The 16,497-nt window shown below is 45.1% G+C and overlaps 1 protein-coding gene and 1 non-coding gene across 4 annotated transcripts in view; one reads left to right on the forward strand and one right to left on the reverse strand.

The window, feature by feature from the left end:
- Nucleotides 1-13,459, reverse strand: part of Pcsk5 (proprotein convertase subtilisin/kexin type 5) — a 424,706-nt gene extending 411,247 nt beyond the window's left edge. For 2 of the 3 annotated variants that reach the window (XM_060387271.1, XM_060387268.1), the window contains exon 1: nucleotides 12,811-13,459. In XM_060387271.1, the coding sequence (XP_060243254.1) occupies nucleotides 12,811-13,008 (198 nt within the window). In that variant the 5' untranslated portion in view covers nucleotides 13,009-13,459. The remainder of the gene's footprint in view (nucleotides 1-12,810) is intronic. The other variant, XM_060387273.1, reaches the window with a different exon arrangement.
- On the forward strand, nucleotides 928-1,028 carry LOC132652056 (small nucleolar RNA U13). The gene has a single exon (XR_009589549.1). It is a non-coding gene; the product is annotated as a small nucleolar RNA U13 (small nucleolar RNA).
- Nucleotides 13,460-16,497: the final 3,038 nt, after the last annotated feature.

Consider the following 16,497-nt stretch of genomic DNA (forward strand, 5'->3'; position numbering starts at 1 on the left):
TCCCAAACTGTAATAAAAAATGTCTTTGAGCTTCTCCTGAGTCCATTTTTAAATTCTTTTATTAATAAAAACTAATCCCAAAGAGGGGACCTTAATTTCCACAGTAATGCACGGGTACCAAAGCAGGGGCCCTAAACCTTCCAGTAACACCAGCCTAAGCAAGCAGTGCCCCGCTAATTTTGCCTCTATGGATAGCTGCCTGCAGTGTTAAAGGCTCTGGGGATTATCTCCCTCCCTGCACTCTATTCTAACTAGTGTGCATGACCAAGCTTTATTTTGGTCGAGAAACTTCAATTAGAAAAAAAACAAGGCACAAGCTTGGGAACATCAATATAAAGGGAATGCTATATTTTCTCAGCTGTAACAGCATGCAGTATAGAAAAATACCAGATCTTTTATGTATGAAAATTATAACAAAAAATCAGCCCCCACCATTAAGTTTTTCTTTAGAGAGATTTGAAACTGATGGCTGTTACCACCCTCATCCTTCACACACACACACACACACACACACACACACACACACACACACACACCAGGAAAAAGAAAGGGGGGAGTGTGTATGTGAAAGAGAGAGAGAGAGAGAGAGAGAGAGAGAGAGAGAGAGAGAGAGAGAAAGAGAAAGAGAAAGAGAAAGAGAAAGAGAAAGAGAAAGAGAAAGAGAGAGAGTCTGGCTTATTGGGACACTGGGAAAACAATCAAGGAAAGACTTGCTTTTAATAAATCTGAATTTCAATGCTGGCATGATATCCAAAATGTAATTTTCCCAAGAGAGAATTAAACACTCAGATAATGCACAGAAAATTACACTAGGAATTTAATGTTTCCTTTGTAATTCTAACTCTAAATTAACATACAGATTAACATACAAATGCAAACAAGATTAACCTATTGTATAGAGCAATCTTCAAATGTCACATATCATAGATCTTTTTTGACTCAAAGGCGCGATGATTGGCTGGTCACTTCATTGTTTGACATTCCCTCCTCACACCTTGTTTTGATGTCAGCGCATTACCCATCTGACATGAAAAAGAAATGGTCCTATTTTATAAAGAGGACACTCTATAAATAAATTTAAAATCCATATCCTACAGGCAGTAAAACTTGGAACAAGAATACATAAAGCAATGTGTTCAGAACTCTGCTTCACTGTGCTACATTAAGTATATACATAAAGGGCAGGCTATGGGACCTGTGAATAAATTATAATTACCTAGCATAATTCAGGGATGGAAAGCAGGCAATGTGACTACCCAAGCTGAGGTAAATTCTCTATGACACAGTACTATGAAAGCGGGTGTGGTAGAATACACCTGACCTGTAACCCCTACACGGGAGGCAGACATAGGATCACTGGGAGTCTGAGGTCAGCCTAAACTCTATAAAGAGAAGCAGGGAATCCTGGACTCCACGGTGAGACCCTGTCTCTCAAAACCAAATGTTAATAGAGCTACTGCCTCCAAAATGAACCAGTCCTTCCTGAGGGGGAAGAAGTGGCTCATAAGATTCGGGAAACTGATGAAACTCACAAGGCTCAGGAAACTCATGGAGTTAAACGATTCACAAAACCCTTCCACAAGTAGTAAGCAGTCAGAGGGAGGACTGCTCAGTCTGTGAGTTGTAAGGGAGCTTCAGGGATGCAGTTTTAGTAAGTGGTCATCATGCTAGGATGGGTGTTTTGGCAACACAGCTGCCTTTGAGTCTATACTCCTGCAAATAACACACACACACACACACACACACACACACACACACTCCTGCTCCTCTAAGTAACTCCAATGAACTCTCTAGTTCAAATAAAATAGATTTAAATAGAAAAGTTCCTTTGGTTTGTCGCATATGCCCTTCCTGGGGTAAAGAGACATTGGTTCATGTCTCCCCAGGAAAAGTCGTAACACCAAGAGAAAAAGTCAACTTTAACTATTATTTCTGGTGTTATGATCTCTGCGTACACTGTTCTTCTATATTCAGTGTTCAATGCAATCCTTAGTTTTTAAGTCAAGTAAGAAACACACACACACACACACACACACACACTGGGAGTTGAAAGCAATCATCTGTGTGTCTGTCTTTATCCCTTAAGTTGGTACAGAGGACCTGCAGTGCAAATAATAGCACCAGTAGTGGAAAGCAGAGATAATGCCTACGTGTATCCAGAGAGAAGTGATAGGTGAGGCAAACTTTGCGTTTATCAGCCCAGTGGGTATACCAGCACAAATCATTCCAATCCCCATCTTATCCACACTGATAACCCTTTCCAGTATCTCAGCCTCAACATATCGGTCCCTGCCAACCCACCAGCTCTCAGCTGTGCTCTCTCTGGCCACCCACCTGGGCTACACCTTAGATCTTATCATCAAACAGAACTGCTATAGGGAGCAGATTATGAAAAGCCTCTGGGATGGGGCATATGGTGGCTCGTGCCTATAATCCCATCACCAGAGAGGCAGAAGCAGGGGCATTACTCCAAGCTCCAGGCCAGCCAGGATAGACAGAGACCCTGTTTCAAATAAACAACAACAAAACCACTCTAGAATGGCTCTAATCATTAGTTTATCGAACTAGCTGTCCTTTCTTTATTTTCTTTTAATTGACAGCACCACAGCCACGCTGATCCTTTGTTATCTCTCCATCTAGACACTCTGCAACCATTTCAGATCAGTATTCTTATGTTCGGGAACCACTGCCCCCGAGTTCCCTCTCACCTGGTAAATTCTACCTCTCTGATACAAAGCACAAAACCAATCAATGATTCATTTCTTTCACTTGTCTGCTTAATCAATACTTAGCTGAGCAATAAGTACAAGCAACAGATAACCATGCTGCTATTCGGAAATTCATTTTCAAGTGAATTTCTATCTTTGCTCTTTTTTTTATGAGTTTCCTAAAAATATTTCAAACACCGGAGCACGCAGTCACCACTTCCACACAGCCCCCACTGTTCTGCAGGTGCCCTCTGCCTCTTCAGTGGCTGATGTGGTCACAGCCATTCTACACATCGCTCGCTTTCTGTCACAACATGAGCAGCTCTGGTTCTCCACTCACTTTCATTCCTGTGAGAGCTCAGAGGCACCAGCATCTGTCTGTCTGTCTTTACTTTAATTAATTTATGTATGTATGTATCGGTGTTTCAAGACAGGGTTTCTCTGTGTAGCCTTGGTTGTCCTGGGCTCACTTTGTAGACCAGGCTGGCCTCGAACTCACAAAGATCCACCTGCCTCTGCCTCCCTGAGTGCTGGGATTACAGGTGTACATCACCGCACCTGGCTCTCTGTCTCTCTCTTAAATTTATTCCTCTACCTAAGATCTTTATGCCTCCAGTCTAACATGTCCATTATGCTTTGTGTTGTTCTGGATTCTGCGGACATGAATATAGAGAAGCACTGAACTGTGTCTAAGGAGCTCACTAGCTAGAAGAAAGCTAAAGGTAGAAACGTGTGTGTGTGTGTGTGTGTGTGTGTGTGTGTGTGTTCGAGCACACATGCGCATGTGCACACACACAGGGTGGTCATCATTTCTTTTCTAATCTCGAGCATGTTGGAGAGTGACAGCATCCATGAAGAGAAATTAATGGAGTGAAATGAGTTAATGGAGGTTAAAACAACCTAAAAATGATTCAGTGACATTTATTAATAATGTAACATGTGTCGGGTGCTGTTTTAATTAATCCTCACAGCAATCCTGTGAGGAGGAAATAATGTTATTATCTCCCTTCACACATGAGGAAACTGAGGCACAGGAAGCTTAGGATGATTGCCTAGGGTCCTCCAGCTTGGAAGTAATGGCATTAGGGTTCAAAGATCTTTGGTCCTCAATCTATGTCCTAACTGCAGTATCCTGGTGAGAAAAAGATGGAGGAAGAGGACAGGCAGATAAAAAAAGTCAGTAGAATCAAAAGTGCAGGTAATGGCTTTGCACTTGCTCTGCACAGACTCACAACCCAACTCCACCCCAGTGTGAAATAGAGCATAGGATAAGAACTCTGGAGGCCACATTACAGCTCACCCTGCCCTGCTGGCTCCTCCTGATAGCACATCTCACCTAGGCTGCAGGCCTAGGTGGACACATCCTTTCTTTCGGGACCTCTTAGAGTGCATCTTCCTGCTCCGCTTTCCCCTTCACCCACCACCTTCCTCCTTTGCTCCCTAAGTGATGGCATTTCTCCATCTTTCTTTCACAGTCCCCCTTCTCTGGCCACGTGTCATCCCTCAGCAGTTCATTTCCAGAGTGCACTTCCTTAAAACCTCCGCAGTTCCTGTGGAGGTGGATGAGGTCTAAAGTAGACCCACAGGAATCTTTACCTCTTTCCTGGGCTAAATACTCTCCCACCCATTGGATATTTCACTGCGCCTGACCTTCTATATAGTGCAGATGAGCTCAGTTTTGTATGGAGTCTGAAGGCGGAAAGCTAGCTATTCAGAAACAGAGAGGAATGGCAGGTATCACAGATAAGAAGGAAGAGGGAATCTATGCATAAGTCAAAAGAGTAGAGTTATAGAAGATAAAACACTAAGGGATTATCTCACAATAGGAAGGCTAAAGAAATAACACAGTAATATTTATTGAAAACTGACAGCTAAAAAGAGTAGATTTTAGGTACTGCCATAAAAGAAAGTAAGTAGGCTGAAGAGATGACTCAGAGGATAACTGTGTGTTTGACTCTGGCAGATAACCCACATTCAGTTCCCAGCACCCATGTTGGGATCCGTCAACCCTCTCCAACTTCAGCTTCAGATGACTTTGATGCCTTTGCCTTCTGCAGGCACCTGTACTCACATGCAAACTCACTTACACAGGCAAACACAGACACAAAATTTTAAAAATAAAATATTTTTAGCATATAAATTAATGAAGGGCGATGTGGAGGATGACAGATTTACTTGTTTCTTACTATGTGTGTGTGTGTGTGTGTATGTGTGTGTATGTGTAAGATATCTACACACACATACATATCCATATACCAAAACACACATCTATATATGTAGAGATACACACACACACATAATACTCATATACCAAAACATGACGCTGTATACCTTAAAACATACACTGAACAAAATTCTTTAAAACTAAGGCTTGATCTATATTTCCCTCCTCAAAAAATGCTCCTGCAGATTGTCCAAATGGAACAAATGAGTCCACATTCCCCAGGTCCCCAGGCTATAACTGCAGTTGTCCTGACATTCTCCCTCTCCCTCAAACTGCACTTTCACTTAGTCACCAAAACCTACCTACAAGAACTTCCAAATCTTTCCCATTTCATTATTAATAACAACCTTTATCACAACCTGCTTCCTCCAGTTCATTATGAATACTCCCCAGGCATGACTGAACCATATTAGGTGGGCAGGTCTCCACAGCTCCACTGAATGATAGCCGGGAGTAAAAAATCCCTAGTCCAAGAAAAAATCTCACAACCCTTAGACCTGGGGAGACTGACGTGTTTGTTATAGCGACATGTTGTGCTGTATTCTCCCCTCAGAGAGAGTGGTAGAACTGATCACAGTATATAGAGTAAGCATAGTATAGCCAACCCTCCCGGGCAATGTCGGAACTAGCCTAGGCACTCGTGGCCTTCTGTAACCATATCAGTAGTGGGGTCATTCCCTGGCCCACATCTGTTTTCTCTTATTCTAGTAACAGAATTTCATTTTCCTTTAGGGAACTGCCCCTCCCCAAATTTTGGACTGCTCAGCAGAGATCAACATTTCACTCCATAGCTAGACATGTGGCCCAAGATGACCCACCCATGAACCACTGTCCCCTTGGACAAAGGACTGGCCCAAGTAGGGTACATGACCCCACTTAATGATCAGAACACACTATCTTCCTTTGGGGGGGGGTAATTAATGCCACTGCTGGGTAAGACAATTACTAAGACTCACATGACCTTTGATGCTTTGCAGAAAACATTTGTCTGAGAATGAAGCTAACATGGAGAAATGAAGAATCACAGACATTAACATCACTTCTGGCTTTTGAGCAAGACAAACCACAGTTCACTCTTAAAAAAAAGAAAGAAAGAGAAAGAAAGAAAGAAAGAAAGAAAGAAAGAAAGAAAGAAACCCAAAACACTTGACTGTAAATGTCCAGAATTCACAATTCTTCGCATGAAGAATGTACACAAATGTCTAAGAATTGACCAGGAGGCACACATGCTGGAGTGCCTTCCATACACCTCTGCCTGGATTGTAAACACTCCCAGTGTTAAACTCATTAATATTTCTGTAATAAAACAAAATAATGATGTAATTAATGAAGTTAGTTTAGGTCAGGATAGGTTTTGCTAGTTTATGTGAATTCTGTAAAAAAAAAAAAAAATCACCTGCTGTTTCCAGGACTGTGCACTAAAGCATGTAGATCTATTGCTTGCCAGTTCATGGATTTAAGTGACATGGGTTGGGTTCTCGACCCCTGCGCCTGAATATACCCTCTGCATTCTTTATAGGGCTCCAATGTTTCAGGTTTTACTCCACCACTATTCTTTCACATTCATTCACGGTGGGCTTAAATTAAGAAGCTGTTACTTTGATTGCTGGAATAAAATTTTGATTGCAGCCCCTACACTATACGTAATTGGTAAACACCAGGCCTGTCCAACAAGGACATTGGAAGGCTTAGCTGCTGACCAGCTGCTTCAAGCTCAAAACTGTGCTCACAGTTCTTGGGCAAAAAGTTAGGGAGCCTTCAGTATCCCCTTAGGAAAATCAGGTTGCAATGCTGTCTTTTCTCCCCTTTGTCCCAAATTACACCCCAAAGGGCAACCACAGAAATTTGGAAAATCACGATGCTCCACTCCACTAGACCCCAGTGACCACAATGTTTGCTCATTTCCCTTTGAACAGCTCTTGTCATTCTCTAGGGTCCTCACAGAACATCAAATGCTCTTGGTGCATTATTGTAGCCAAACACTCCTCTTCACTCTCAGTACTCCTGATTTTAATAGCAATCCCTGAATGGGCTGAAGAGTGGTGCCCTATATCAGAAACAAGGAACAGAGAGGGTCAGGTTAGTTAGCAAAAGGAAACGCACACACACATACACATACACACACACACACACACACACACCTACTCTTGTTTTCTTCCTGTTCTCATTTTTCTCCCAGGACTCATTCAAATCAACATGTTTATCGATATTAATTGCTCTCCTTGGTACTCTTAGATGTAAAGCCGTGCACTGTAGAAACTAATGAGAACACTACACAAGTCATTTTATTGTTAACTGTCTGCAACCTTTATTTTTATAAAAGCAAAAATGGACAAATAGACAGACATCTATGCAGGTATGTGTCTTCTAGCATACGTGAATGTCTAAAGGCATCCATTTTTATCACACAAGAAGCCAAAGTCAGCTTGTCATTGAAGCAACCTGAATGAGCTAAGTAATATGGTCGCAAGACAAAACAATACCTGGAGACACTTCAGCTTTGGGGAGAATGCAGGCTCTGTTTCACAGAACTTGAACGAATAACACAAATACCCCTCCCATCCCCAGGGGTGTTTCTGGGTCAGGACTCCCTTCTCTGGACATTTTCCCAGCATACTCTCCTGCTTCTCTGGCTGACCTTTCAAGTTAAAATCTCTGGATACAAGCCCATGAAAGATTGTGATAAGGCAAATTCAGCGGCTTTGGGGCTCACAGAAAAATGCTCTTCAAAAGTTTAAACAGAACCCTAAAGGCCTCATATAAGCAATGCTTTGTCTATGAGGTTAATACAACAGACCCACACACATACTCCGTCAATATCAGGCCACGGCCTTTGATGGCTTTTTCCAGTTAATTTTTTCCTGCTCTGGTTTAGTCTCAGCATGAGAAACAGGCATGGGAGAGCAGCTAGCCAAGGCAGGGCTGAGGTTCTTGGGTGTAAAGAGCTGCCCTGTGCAAGGCCAGGGGGATCAAAGTGGGATTAACCAACCATTTACTCTCCTGTTTACAAAATGCCTACAGCTTTACCAGGGGAACTCAGTCTACTTGCATGCAACTGATCAGGCTAGCTACACCCCCTGTTTCTATGCTGTCCATGATCACCCAGAATTCACTCTTCAGCATTCATCAGTATCTACGAATACTATTATCCACAGGTCAAAATTAATCAGGAAATTAGGCAGCTTTGCGACATCTTTGAGCAAGGTTCTTGTTGCTCGAGATATTTTCCTGCTTAACCTGAAAAGTCATTCTGGGTTTACTTACACAAACAACATTCAATTTTAACATTTAAATTCAAATATTATTTAATGTAATACGCTAAGGTAAAATGCTTTCCAATATAACTACTCCTCAGATATTTTTAGTTTTAGGGAGTATCTCATGTAGGCCAAGCTGGGCTCAAATTCTCTCAATAGCTGAGGATGACCTTGAACTTCCCATCCACGCACCACTATGCCCACTTTATGTGGTGCTGGGGACTGAACTCAGACCTTTGGACAATACTGCCAACGAAGCTGCATCCATAGCCCTCGTTCTTCACATATGGTCCTTTCCTTCCTTCCATCTTGAGCAAGCTTAGCCTATATTTAAGGTGCTACAAACAAAGATGAATGAGAGAAAGTGGTACCATCCAGGGAAATCAGCCTTCACGGTTTAAGCCCTACGTAAAATTGTTCTTAAACTGTCTTAAATGGTTAGTTGAAATAGAAAATCATTCTCCCTGTGTACAAAACTCACCTAACTTAGCCACGAAGAATTCACTTTCTTGACATCCATATTCTGTATCTTCCATTTAGAATAAAATGCCCTCCTTTCACCGTATCTAAATAACATTTGGGTCTCACTTGTTTCAACATTTCTCCTCTGATTCAAATTCAACAAGCCTTTAATTGCAGGCTTGTGTGCTGAGCAGTGCATAGTTAACTCACTCCATTATCTCAAGATTTATCACTTTACAGATGAAGGCACAGGGGCGCCATTAAGTTCAGTGACTTTCCCACTTGCACAGCCTTGCTAGCGGCTTCTGCAGTCTCCATGCCCATATGTTCTCTGGTGGAGCCTGGTGCAAAGCAAATCCCCATTTGGCTTTATCTTTGAGGAGGCTTGCTCAAGATGGGACATGGCTCTCGGTAAAACTACTATTGATAATCTCAGACTTGGAATCAATGATTATAGGCAATTCATAGAAGTCCAAATACAGCAAGTGCCCATTGCAAACTATCTGTTCACAAGAGACCTTCTTCCTGGATTCAAATACCCAGAGATTAATTCCTCTCTATACAGATTAATTCTACCTACAATTGGTAATATGCATCTGATGTTATTCCTTTACATTTCAATTCCCTACTCAGTAGATTGTTAGCTTAAAGACGCAGGGGATGAGATTACTAGCAGAGGAAAAAGACTCCTTTTTTCTTACCCAAGCAGGTCAACAGTCATGCATATCTCCTAACTTCAGGCATCCCAACAGGGCAGTGGTTCTCAACCTTCCTAAAGCTGTGACCCTTTAATACAGCTCGTCATGTTTGGTGAGCACTAACCACAAAAGTTTTTTTTTTTTTTTTTTTCTTTTCACTGCTACCTCACAAATATAATCTTTCTACTGTTAGGACGCATAGTGCAAATATCTCATATTTACAATGATCTTAAGTGACCCCGGTGTAAAGGTCATTCAACCTCCCCCACCCCCAAAGGGGTTGTGACCCACAAGTTGACAACCACTGCAATAGGAGTTGGCAGTTCTGGATATTCCAGGGGTTCCTACTCAGAGCTCAGCTTGCCAATTCCGGGGATCCCATAGCTGGCATGCCAAGCAAAACTTAATACATGCTGACATAATAACAGCTACTAACAAGGATTGCGGCTAGGCATCACTTCAGAATTTTTAGGCATAAACCACTCATAAAACGGAAGCATCGTAGGAAAACCAAGAAAGCATAATGCTATCTCCATAACCAGAAGCAAGACAACCCTCATTACTGTTCCCCTCTAGAAGTCCTTTATGCTTGTTTGTTTGATTGCATCTCCTGTCACTTTGAACATCCTATCTTCCCTGAACAGAAAAGAGAACCACCTAGGCTTTTCTGCAGAAATCTTGAGGGCAGAAATTTTACCTTTAAATGCTAACATGCTACACAAAACACTGCATTGATATTCTAAGTAGACAGTCAACATTGCAGCTTTAATGTGGTAAAAATTCACTACCTTACTCACCTAGAATATCATACTGAAGATATATATTGCAGTATATAGATTGCAATATATGTGTGTATATTACTATCAGGATCATAGATGACCAGAAATAACAAGCTCTTGTTCCAACTTGTGACACACAAGATAACACCCCCAGTCCCCAGCACAACTGAGTAAAAACGTGAAAACATTCCAGAGACATTGGCAAATTATTTACTGCCTTAAGCCGAACCACAGCTGGTTTATTGCTGGAAAGAAAGAATAACAAAAGGATGTCTAAGGTGTTAAAAGGTCAGTGCAGTAAACGATGAATGCAAACTACACTCTGCCCTTACAGTGCCATGATCTTGCACACCGGAACTCAATTTACCAGCTAAGTCTCAGCCAGGGTTTAGGCCCCTTTGATTCACACGGAAATGTTTTACACTGTACAACAGCAGACCTTTTTACACTAGTTATTGCATCAATTCAGTGGTCCTCCGTAACTCCTAGGAGAGCTATATTTCCACAGTGGAGTTGTAAAAAAACTACAGTAAATAGTATTTCATGTTATGTAGATATAAACTTTTTTAGTCTTACTTTTAACATGAAAAGCTGTGGGAAAACTCATGAGAGGCTATAGGACACTGATCACGTTTGCTTGTTCAGAATGGATGATGTAACAGTTCTCCCCTCTCAATACAGGCTACGGGATTCTGTGATCCAAGCTCTCTTCTGAGTCCTGGAGGACGGGGTGGCCCTCTCTCCTTCCAAGAAAAAAAGCATCCTCGTATCAACAAGTCCAGGTCCTTTGAAACTAAGTATTAGTGAACTGTGACTGGATTTTTTTTTCCAATCTACTGAGCTATCCAATCAGAATTCAGGAGGATGAAGAGCTTACTCTTCTCTTCTGTACACTGGGTGGAAGGATTCTCTAAACAGCAAGATGCACAGAGGAGCTGGCCTGTACAAGAGTCCTAGGTCTCCATCATGTCTCTCAGTCTCCTGTCTCAAATTTCTGATCTGTTCTATTGTCAAATGTGCACCAAGGTGGTTTTTTAAATTAAGAAAGAAGTGTGCTTTTGAGAACTTGGCCTCCCATATATGGCTGGCATAGAAGAAGAGGCTTAATGTTGGCTGAACTGAGAAAGTCTCTAGAAAGATCAGAATTGTGCTCGTGATGTCTGTTAGCCCCCCATTGGCACTACTGAGGTACATTCGGTTCTCAATGGTAAGCTTTGGTTAAAAGACCTGAATGGACTCTGGGTTTCTTTCACAGAAGAGGCCAACAGAACCCCAAGGCAATTCTGCAGGTGACAGGCACTCTGGCAACAAAATTTAGCTGGGTGCCCTAACTTCTTTGGGGACTAAGGGCAGGAGTAGGGGATAGGACATAAACCATGGCCATTGCCCAGGTCTCAGCCCTCCGCCAAATTTGCTTCTCTGGAATACATCTCCTCTCTGGGAGGGTAAAGAGCAAGACCTCACCCTTGTCCTCTGAACCCTCACAACTGCTTCTCAGGTTATTTCTAGAAGCAGGCATAGGAGCTCTGCTCCTGTTCCTTTCCACCAGTGGTCTGAGAGGGAGGGGGCAGGGCTGTTCTGCCATCCTAGGCATGGAGTTCAAAGGAAATGTTCTCAGAAATCATTGGTGGCCTCTCGTTTTAGCAGCACCAATGGGCATCTTCCTGTCCCATGGCTTTGAAACACCATGTGGACGCCCCCCCCAAAAAAAAAACTCCCCTGCGGCCCTCCCACCTTGGCTTTACACTCAACCCTAGTTGCGACCTAGCCGAGCCTTGGCAGGCTCCCTCCTTGGATCAGTGCCAAAGAAGTTGTGAGGTCCTTAGGAGGAGCACTTACAGAGCCCTCTCCAGTCCCATTTCTGGTAGGGATATGGGGAAAGAAGACGAAATCCGGGCCATTTAGACCAGAATGCAAATCGATGGCGCTACCAAGGGTCCCACACATTTTTATGGCATTTCGCTCAGCACAGCAAATCGAACGAAAACCCACCAAAGACGCCTCATCAAAACATTCCTGTCACTCATTGCACCCACAGAAAATTCCCAAGTTCCGGGAGCCGAACCCTCCTGCAGCTTTCAAGGTCTCCCAGGTCCCTCCCGACTCAGCTCCAGGAGCCCACATTTGGATCCCGGCCAGGCAAGGCAGCGGCCAGGACCCCCTAAATCCGTGCTTCCCTCCTGGTGTCCCGCCCCCTTCCTCTCCCCCTCCCCTCCAGTCGAGGCGCACTCCAAGCTTTTCAGAGCCCAGGAATTCTGTGGCCGGAGAGGTTACTCTAGGCTTTTCCCTCCCAGTGGGGACTAGGGGCGTTCTCACTCCCAAAGGTCTCTACCTTCCCTGCCACAGCCTCTCGCAGAGGTATTTCCCGGACTTCTAGGTCCAAAGGTCCTGACGAGTCTGAGCCAGTGCAAGGGCACTCCAGATTTTCCACAAATCCTACCTGTCCCGCATTGCTTGTAAAATCAAATTAAACAGGGATCCCAGGAACTTCGGGGCATGTGTGGTGAGAGCGTGCAACGAGCGCGCTGGTGGCGAGAGCATCGCCCTAGAGTTGGGGCCGCAGCTGCAGAAGCACATCTGGAAAAGGGGGAGGGGTCGAAGCAGAGCGGACGAGAAGCCCCCAAAGCTAGCTGTTGGTGGCAGAACCTGAGGCCACGGGGGGCGGGGGGGAGGGTCGGTTACCTGTCCTACGTTGATGAATCCGTACTTGCTGGCGATGCGGTCGGCCTCAGCAAAGCCGCCGGCGATCTTCACCGCCCAGTGGTTGGTGTAGACGCGCGTCCGGCACACTGGGAGCAGACAGCCCGCGAGCAGCGCCAGCACGCACAGCAGGTCCTGCCGTCCCGGGTGGCAGCGGCGACTCCCCCAGCCCCAGCCCATGGTCCCGGCGCCTCGCTGCCCGCTGGCTCGCGCGCTAAGCGGAGCGCACAACTAACTTCTCCGGCCTGGGCCGGCCGAGCGCGCAGCCGGGAGCGGGATGCAGCAGGCAGGAGAGCCCGGGAACGGAGCGCAGCGCCTAGCCCCTCGCAGGCTCCTAGACCATCCCTGGGACAGCGGGGAACGGGCTTGCGGGCTCGGGGCCGGCGGGGCGGTCAGCGAGCGCTTCCCGGCTGGCCCGGGAGACGGAGGAGCGGGACCGGCGCCTCCCCCGCGGGCTCCCCTCCCGGACTCTTCGTTCGCCTTTTGCTCCCTTCGGGCCCCGCAGCGCCGGGAAGACGACCGGCCCGAGCGTAAGCGGCGGCCGGGCGCCCCCTCTGCTGAACCGGGCTCCCAGCGCTCGCTCGCCCGCTCGCTGCGCTTCCTCCGGCTCCGGGCAGCGCGCGGGGACTGTGAGTGGCGACGGCAGCGGCGCCCGCTCCGCATAAATGACTCCCCCACCCCCCGGAGCACCCCTCCTTTCCCACATCTCCCTCCTCCTCTCCTCCGCCCTCACGAGCGGGGCCTCAGCCAGGCGCCACCCAGGTCCTAGCGCCTCCCGGTTCTCCCTGCTGTAACCTCCGGGGTCGGGGCAGCCAAGGCCAGTCAGTCTCCCCGAAGGGCTGAGAGGAGGGAGCAGCTGGAGTCTTGATTTCTATATTTCTATCCTTCTCTCTCTCTCTCTCTCTCTCTCTCTCTCTCTCTCTCTCTCTCTCTCTCTCTCTCTCTCTCTCTCTCTCTCTCTCTCTCTCTCTCTCTCTCTCTCCCCGTCAGGCTGGATTTGAAAGTCTGAGATTTACACGGTGAGGAGAGGGAAGCACAGCACGGCAAAGATTCATTCATCCAGACTGTTAACATCCTGGAATAACTAAGCATTTTAAGGTCACTCGTGTCTCAGTTGCCGAACAAACAACTCGAGATTTTCACTTCGCTAATTCTTTATGCTTTTCAGCAACTGTTTATTTTGCACGTTCTGCTCCCCGGAGAAGCTGCCACACAGGACAGTTAAGTCTCATCCACTGTTACAAAAGCCAAAGCCAAAAGTCTGTCGCCTGCTGACTTTGGAGATCAGCCTCTCTGACACTCAGCAGCAGCGTCCCAGGAGAGTGAAGTCCTGTGCTTAGGACGAGGAAAGATATTTCTATGAAGACCCGCAGTACTAGAGGATGGGCGAGTGTCGGTTCCGAGGGAGTGACCATTCATTTGCTGGGTTGCTTCTCCGAGGGCTTCCTTTTCCCCAGCAAGGGAGTTTTCCAACTTTCCAAGTATGACTTGGTAACAGTGAAGGAGGGTAATATAAAAAGGACCACAGAGGAAGCCAGACGAAATACCACGTCTGCGTTAAATAAAGCACTGTGGCTTCGGACACAGCCAGAAACCGCGGCTGGCCCTCTTCAGGCTGCTCTAACCACCCTGTCTTTCTTCAGGTGAGGGGGCAAGTAGCGGTTTACTGTAAAAAGAAAAATTAGCCCTTATGAAATGGTTCGCCTAACCTTAAAAGGAGCAGCTCTCCTGAACTCCCACCTCCCTCTCCCCTCTTCTTCCATCCCTTATCTTTCTTCCTAAACACTAGTTGAATGTGTCTGAGATTAACCCATCACGGGATGGTTGTGTTATCAGAGGCACAGCTGCAAGCTTGATTCTGCTAGCTCCTTGGAGCATAGATTTTTGTGGCATTTTTGCATATTGTATAAATGTGCTATATTTTAAATCTTTCAGCAAACTGAAAATAACAAAATCCGTACGTTGCAGAACAAGAGGTAGATGAGGAAAATGGATACATTTTCCAGAAGGGCATGTAGTCTATTGATTTATTTATTTGGCTGATTTAACACATCTGTTTTGAGGACCTGGTATATAATTCCTATCAGCTTGTGCTGAACATTGTTGGTGTGGGGTCTGGTGGAGTTAACACACAAAATACTGATGGAATTTAGGCTCAGAATTCTCTAGAATTCTGAGAAAAATAGAAAAATGTTAATTGTTACTTGGCATTATTTTTGTAAGGGGAGAAATGTGGGCATTTTGCTTGGCCTTAGAGAGTTGGTATAGTCTGGCTACCGGCCAGTCTCTTTGGACAGACCTCTTAACACATCCCCACCCACCGTGGATTCCACAGTAAGGGGGCAGGAAGGGAGAGAGAAAGAGGAGAGAGACAGAGAGACATGGGGAGGGAGGAGAAGGGGGAAGGGAGGGAGGGAAGGAGGGAGGAACTAAGGGAGGGAGAGAGATTGATCTGTTAATTGCCACCCTGATCATCTGCATCTCTGCTGCTAAAAGTTGCTGAGTTCCAGATAGAACAAGAAGAGTTTCCTGAAGATCTAAATCTCAGCACATACATAAGGGACAGAACTGGGTGGGTTTGCTTGTATGACTTTGAGAGTTAAGACTGAGACATGGCCTAGAGATTTCTCTTTAGGATTCTGGAACTCTTATGGATCACACACACACACACATACATACACACACACACACACACACACACACACAAAATTCCACACCTCACCCCTGCTTCTCTTGAAAGCCATGTTGACTCTGAGCTTGAATTTGTGAATGAAATGAAGAGGAATGTCTCCTGGGAGCTAAAAACTGTTTCCCCAGGATGACAAAATTGCTTGCTCATTTTTCTATGGTGTATTTGTCTTTCTTTTCCCACTGACACTCTTGCACTCTGTACGGGTGTTCTGCTTGGCATATCCAAACATGACAAAGGTAGGAATTGGGGAAAATCACTTAGCCAATTCTTGGACCAAGGTCCAAGAATTTTAATTTTTTAATTTTAAATTTTTTATTCACAATTTATCCATTATATATCCTGATTAAAGCCTCCTTCCTCAAATCCCCCGAGTCCCACTCTCCCTTCCTCTTCCCCCACCATGACCTTTCCCTAGTCCACTGAAAGGGAGTTCTCTACTATTGCCATCTGCCATAGCTTGTTAAGTCTCATCAAGGTATAGTTTTTTAAAGAGCATATTCTTCCTCTTTGATGTAAGTGTATTTCAAAAGAGAAAACCCATTGAGAAGGTATGTAGACCTGAGTTCAGTCCCCAGTGCCAACATGGTGAAAGGAGAAAATTCCACTCCAGCAAATTGTCCTCGGACCCTTCACAAGAATGGCACACACACACACACACACACACACACACACACACACAAATGCACACAATAGACAAACAAAAGTAAAAATTATATACATCTAAAGTCTGTTAATAAAGAAACTTCCTCCTGATTTAGGGTCTTCATTACCTCCTTAGTTTAGTTTCCTTGAATGGAATCTCCTTTGGCCAAGAAGGCAGCTTTCAGAAAAGGACTAAAATCCACAGCAAAGGACTGCTTTACTCTGTGACTTTAGGTCTGCTTTAGTCAGCCTTATCACAAATACTCAGAAGCCAAGGGGGGAGGGGAGGGCTGATGGCACAGTGGTGGCTACTACAAAGCCATCACTGCATCAAA

Source organism: Meriones unguiculatus, chromosome 1 (genome assembly GCF_030254825.1).
Source record: "Meriones unguiculatus strain TT.TT164.6M chromosome 1, Bangor_MerUng_6.1, whole genome shotgun sequence".
NCBI classification, from domain to species: Eukaryota; Metazoa; Chordata; class Mammalia; order Rodentia; family Muridae; genus Meriones; species Meriones unguiculatus.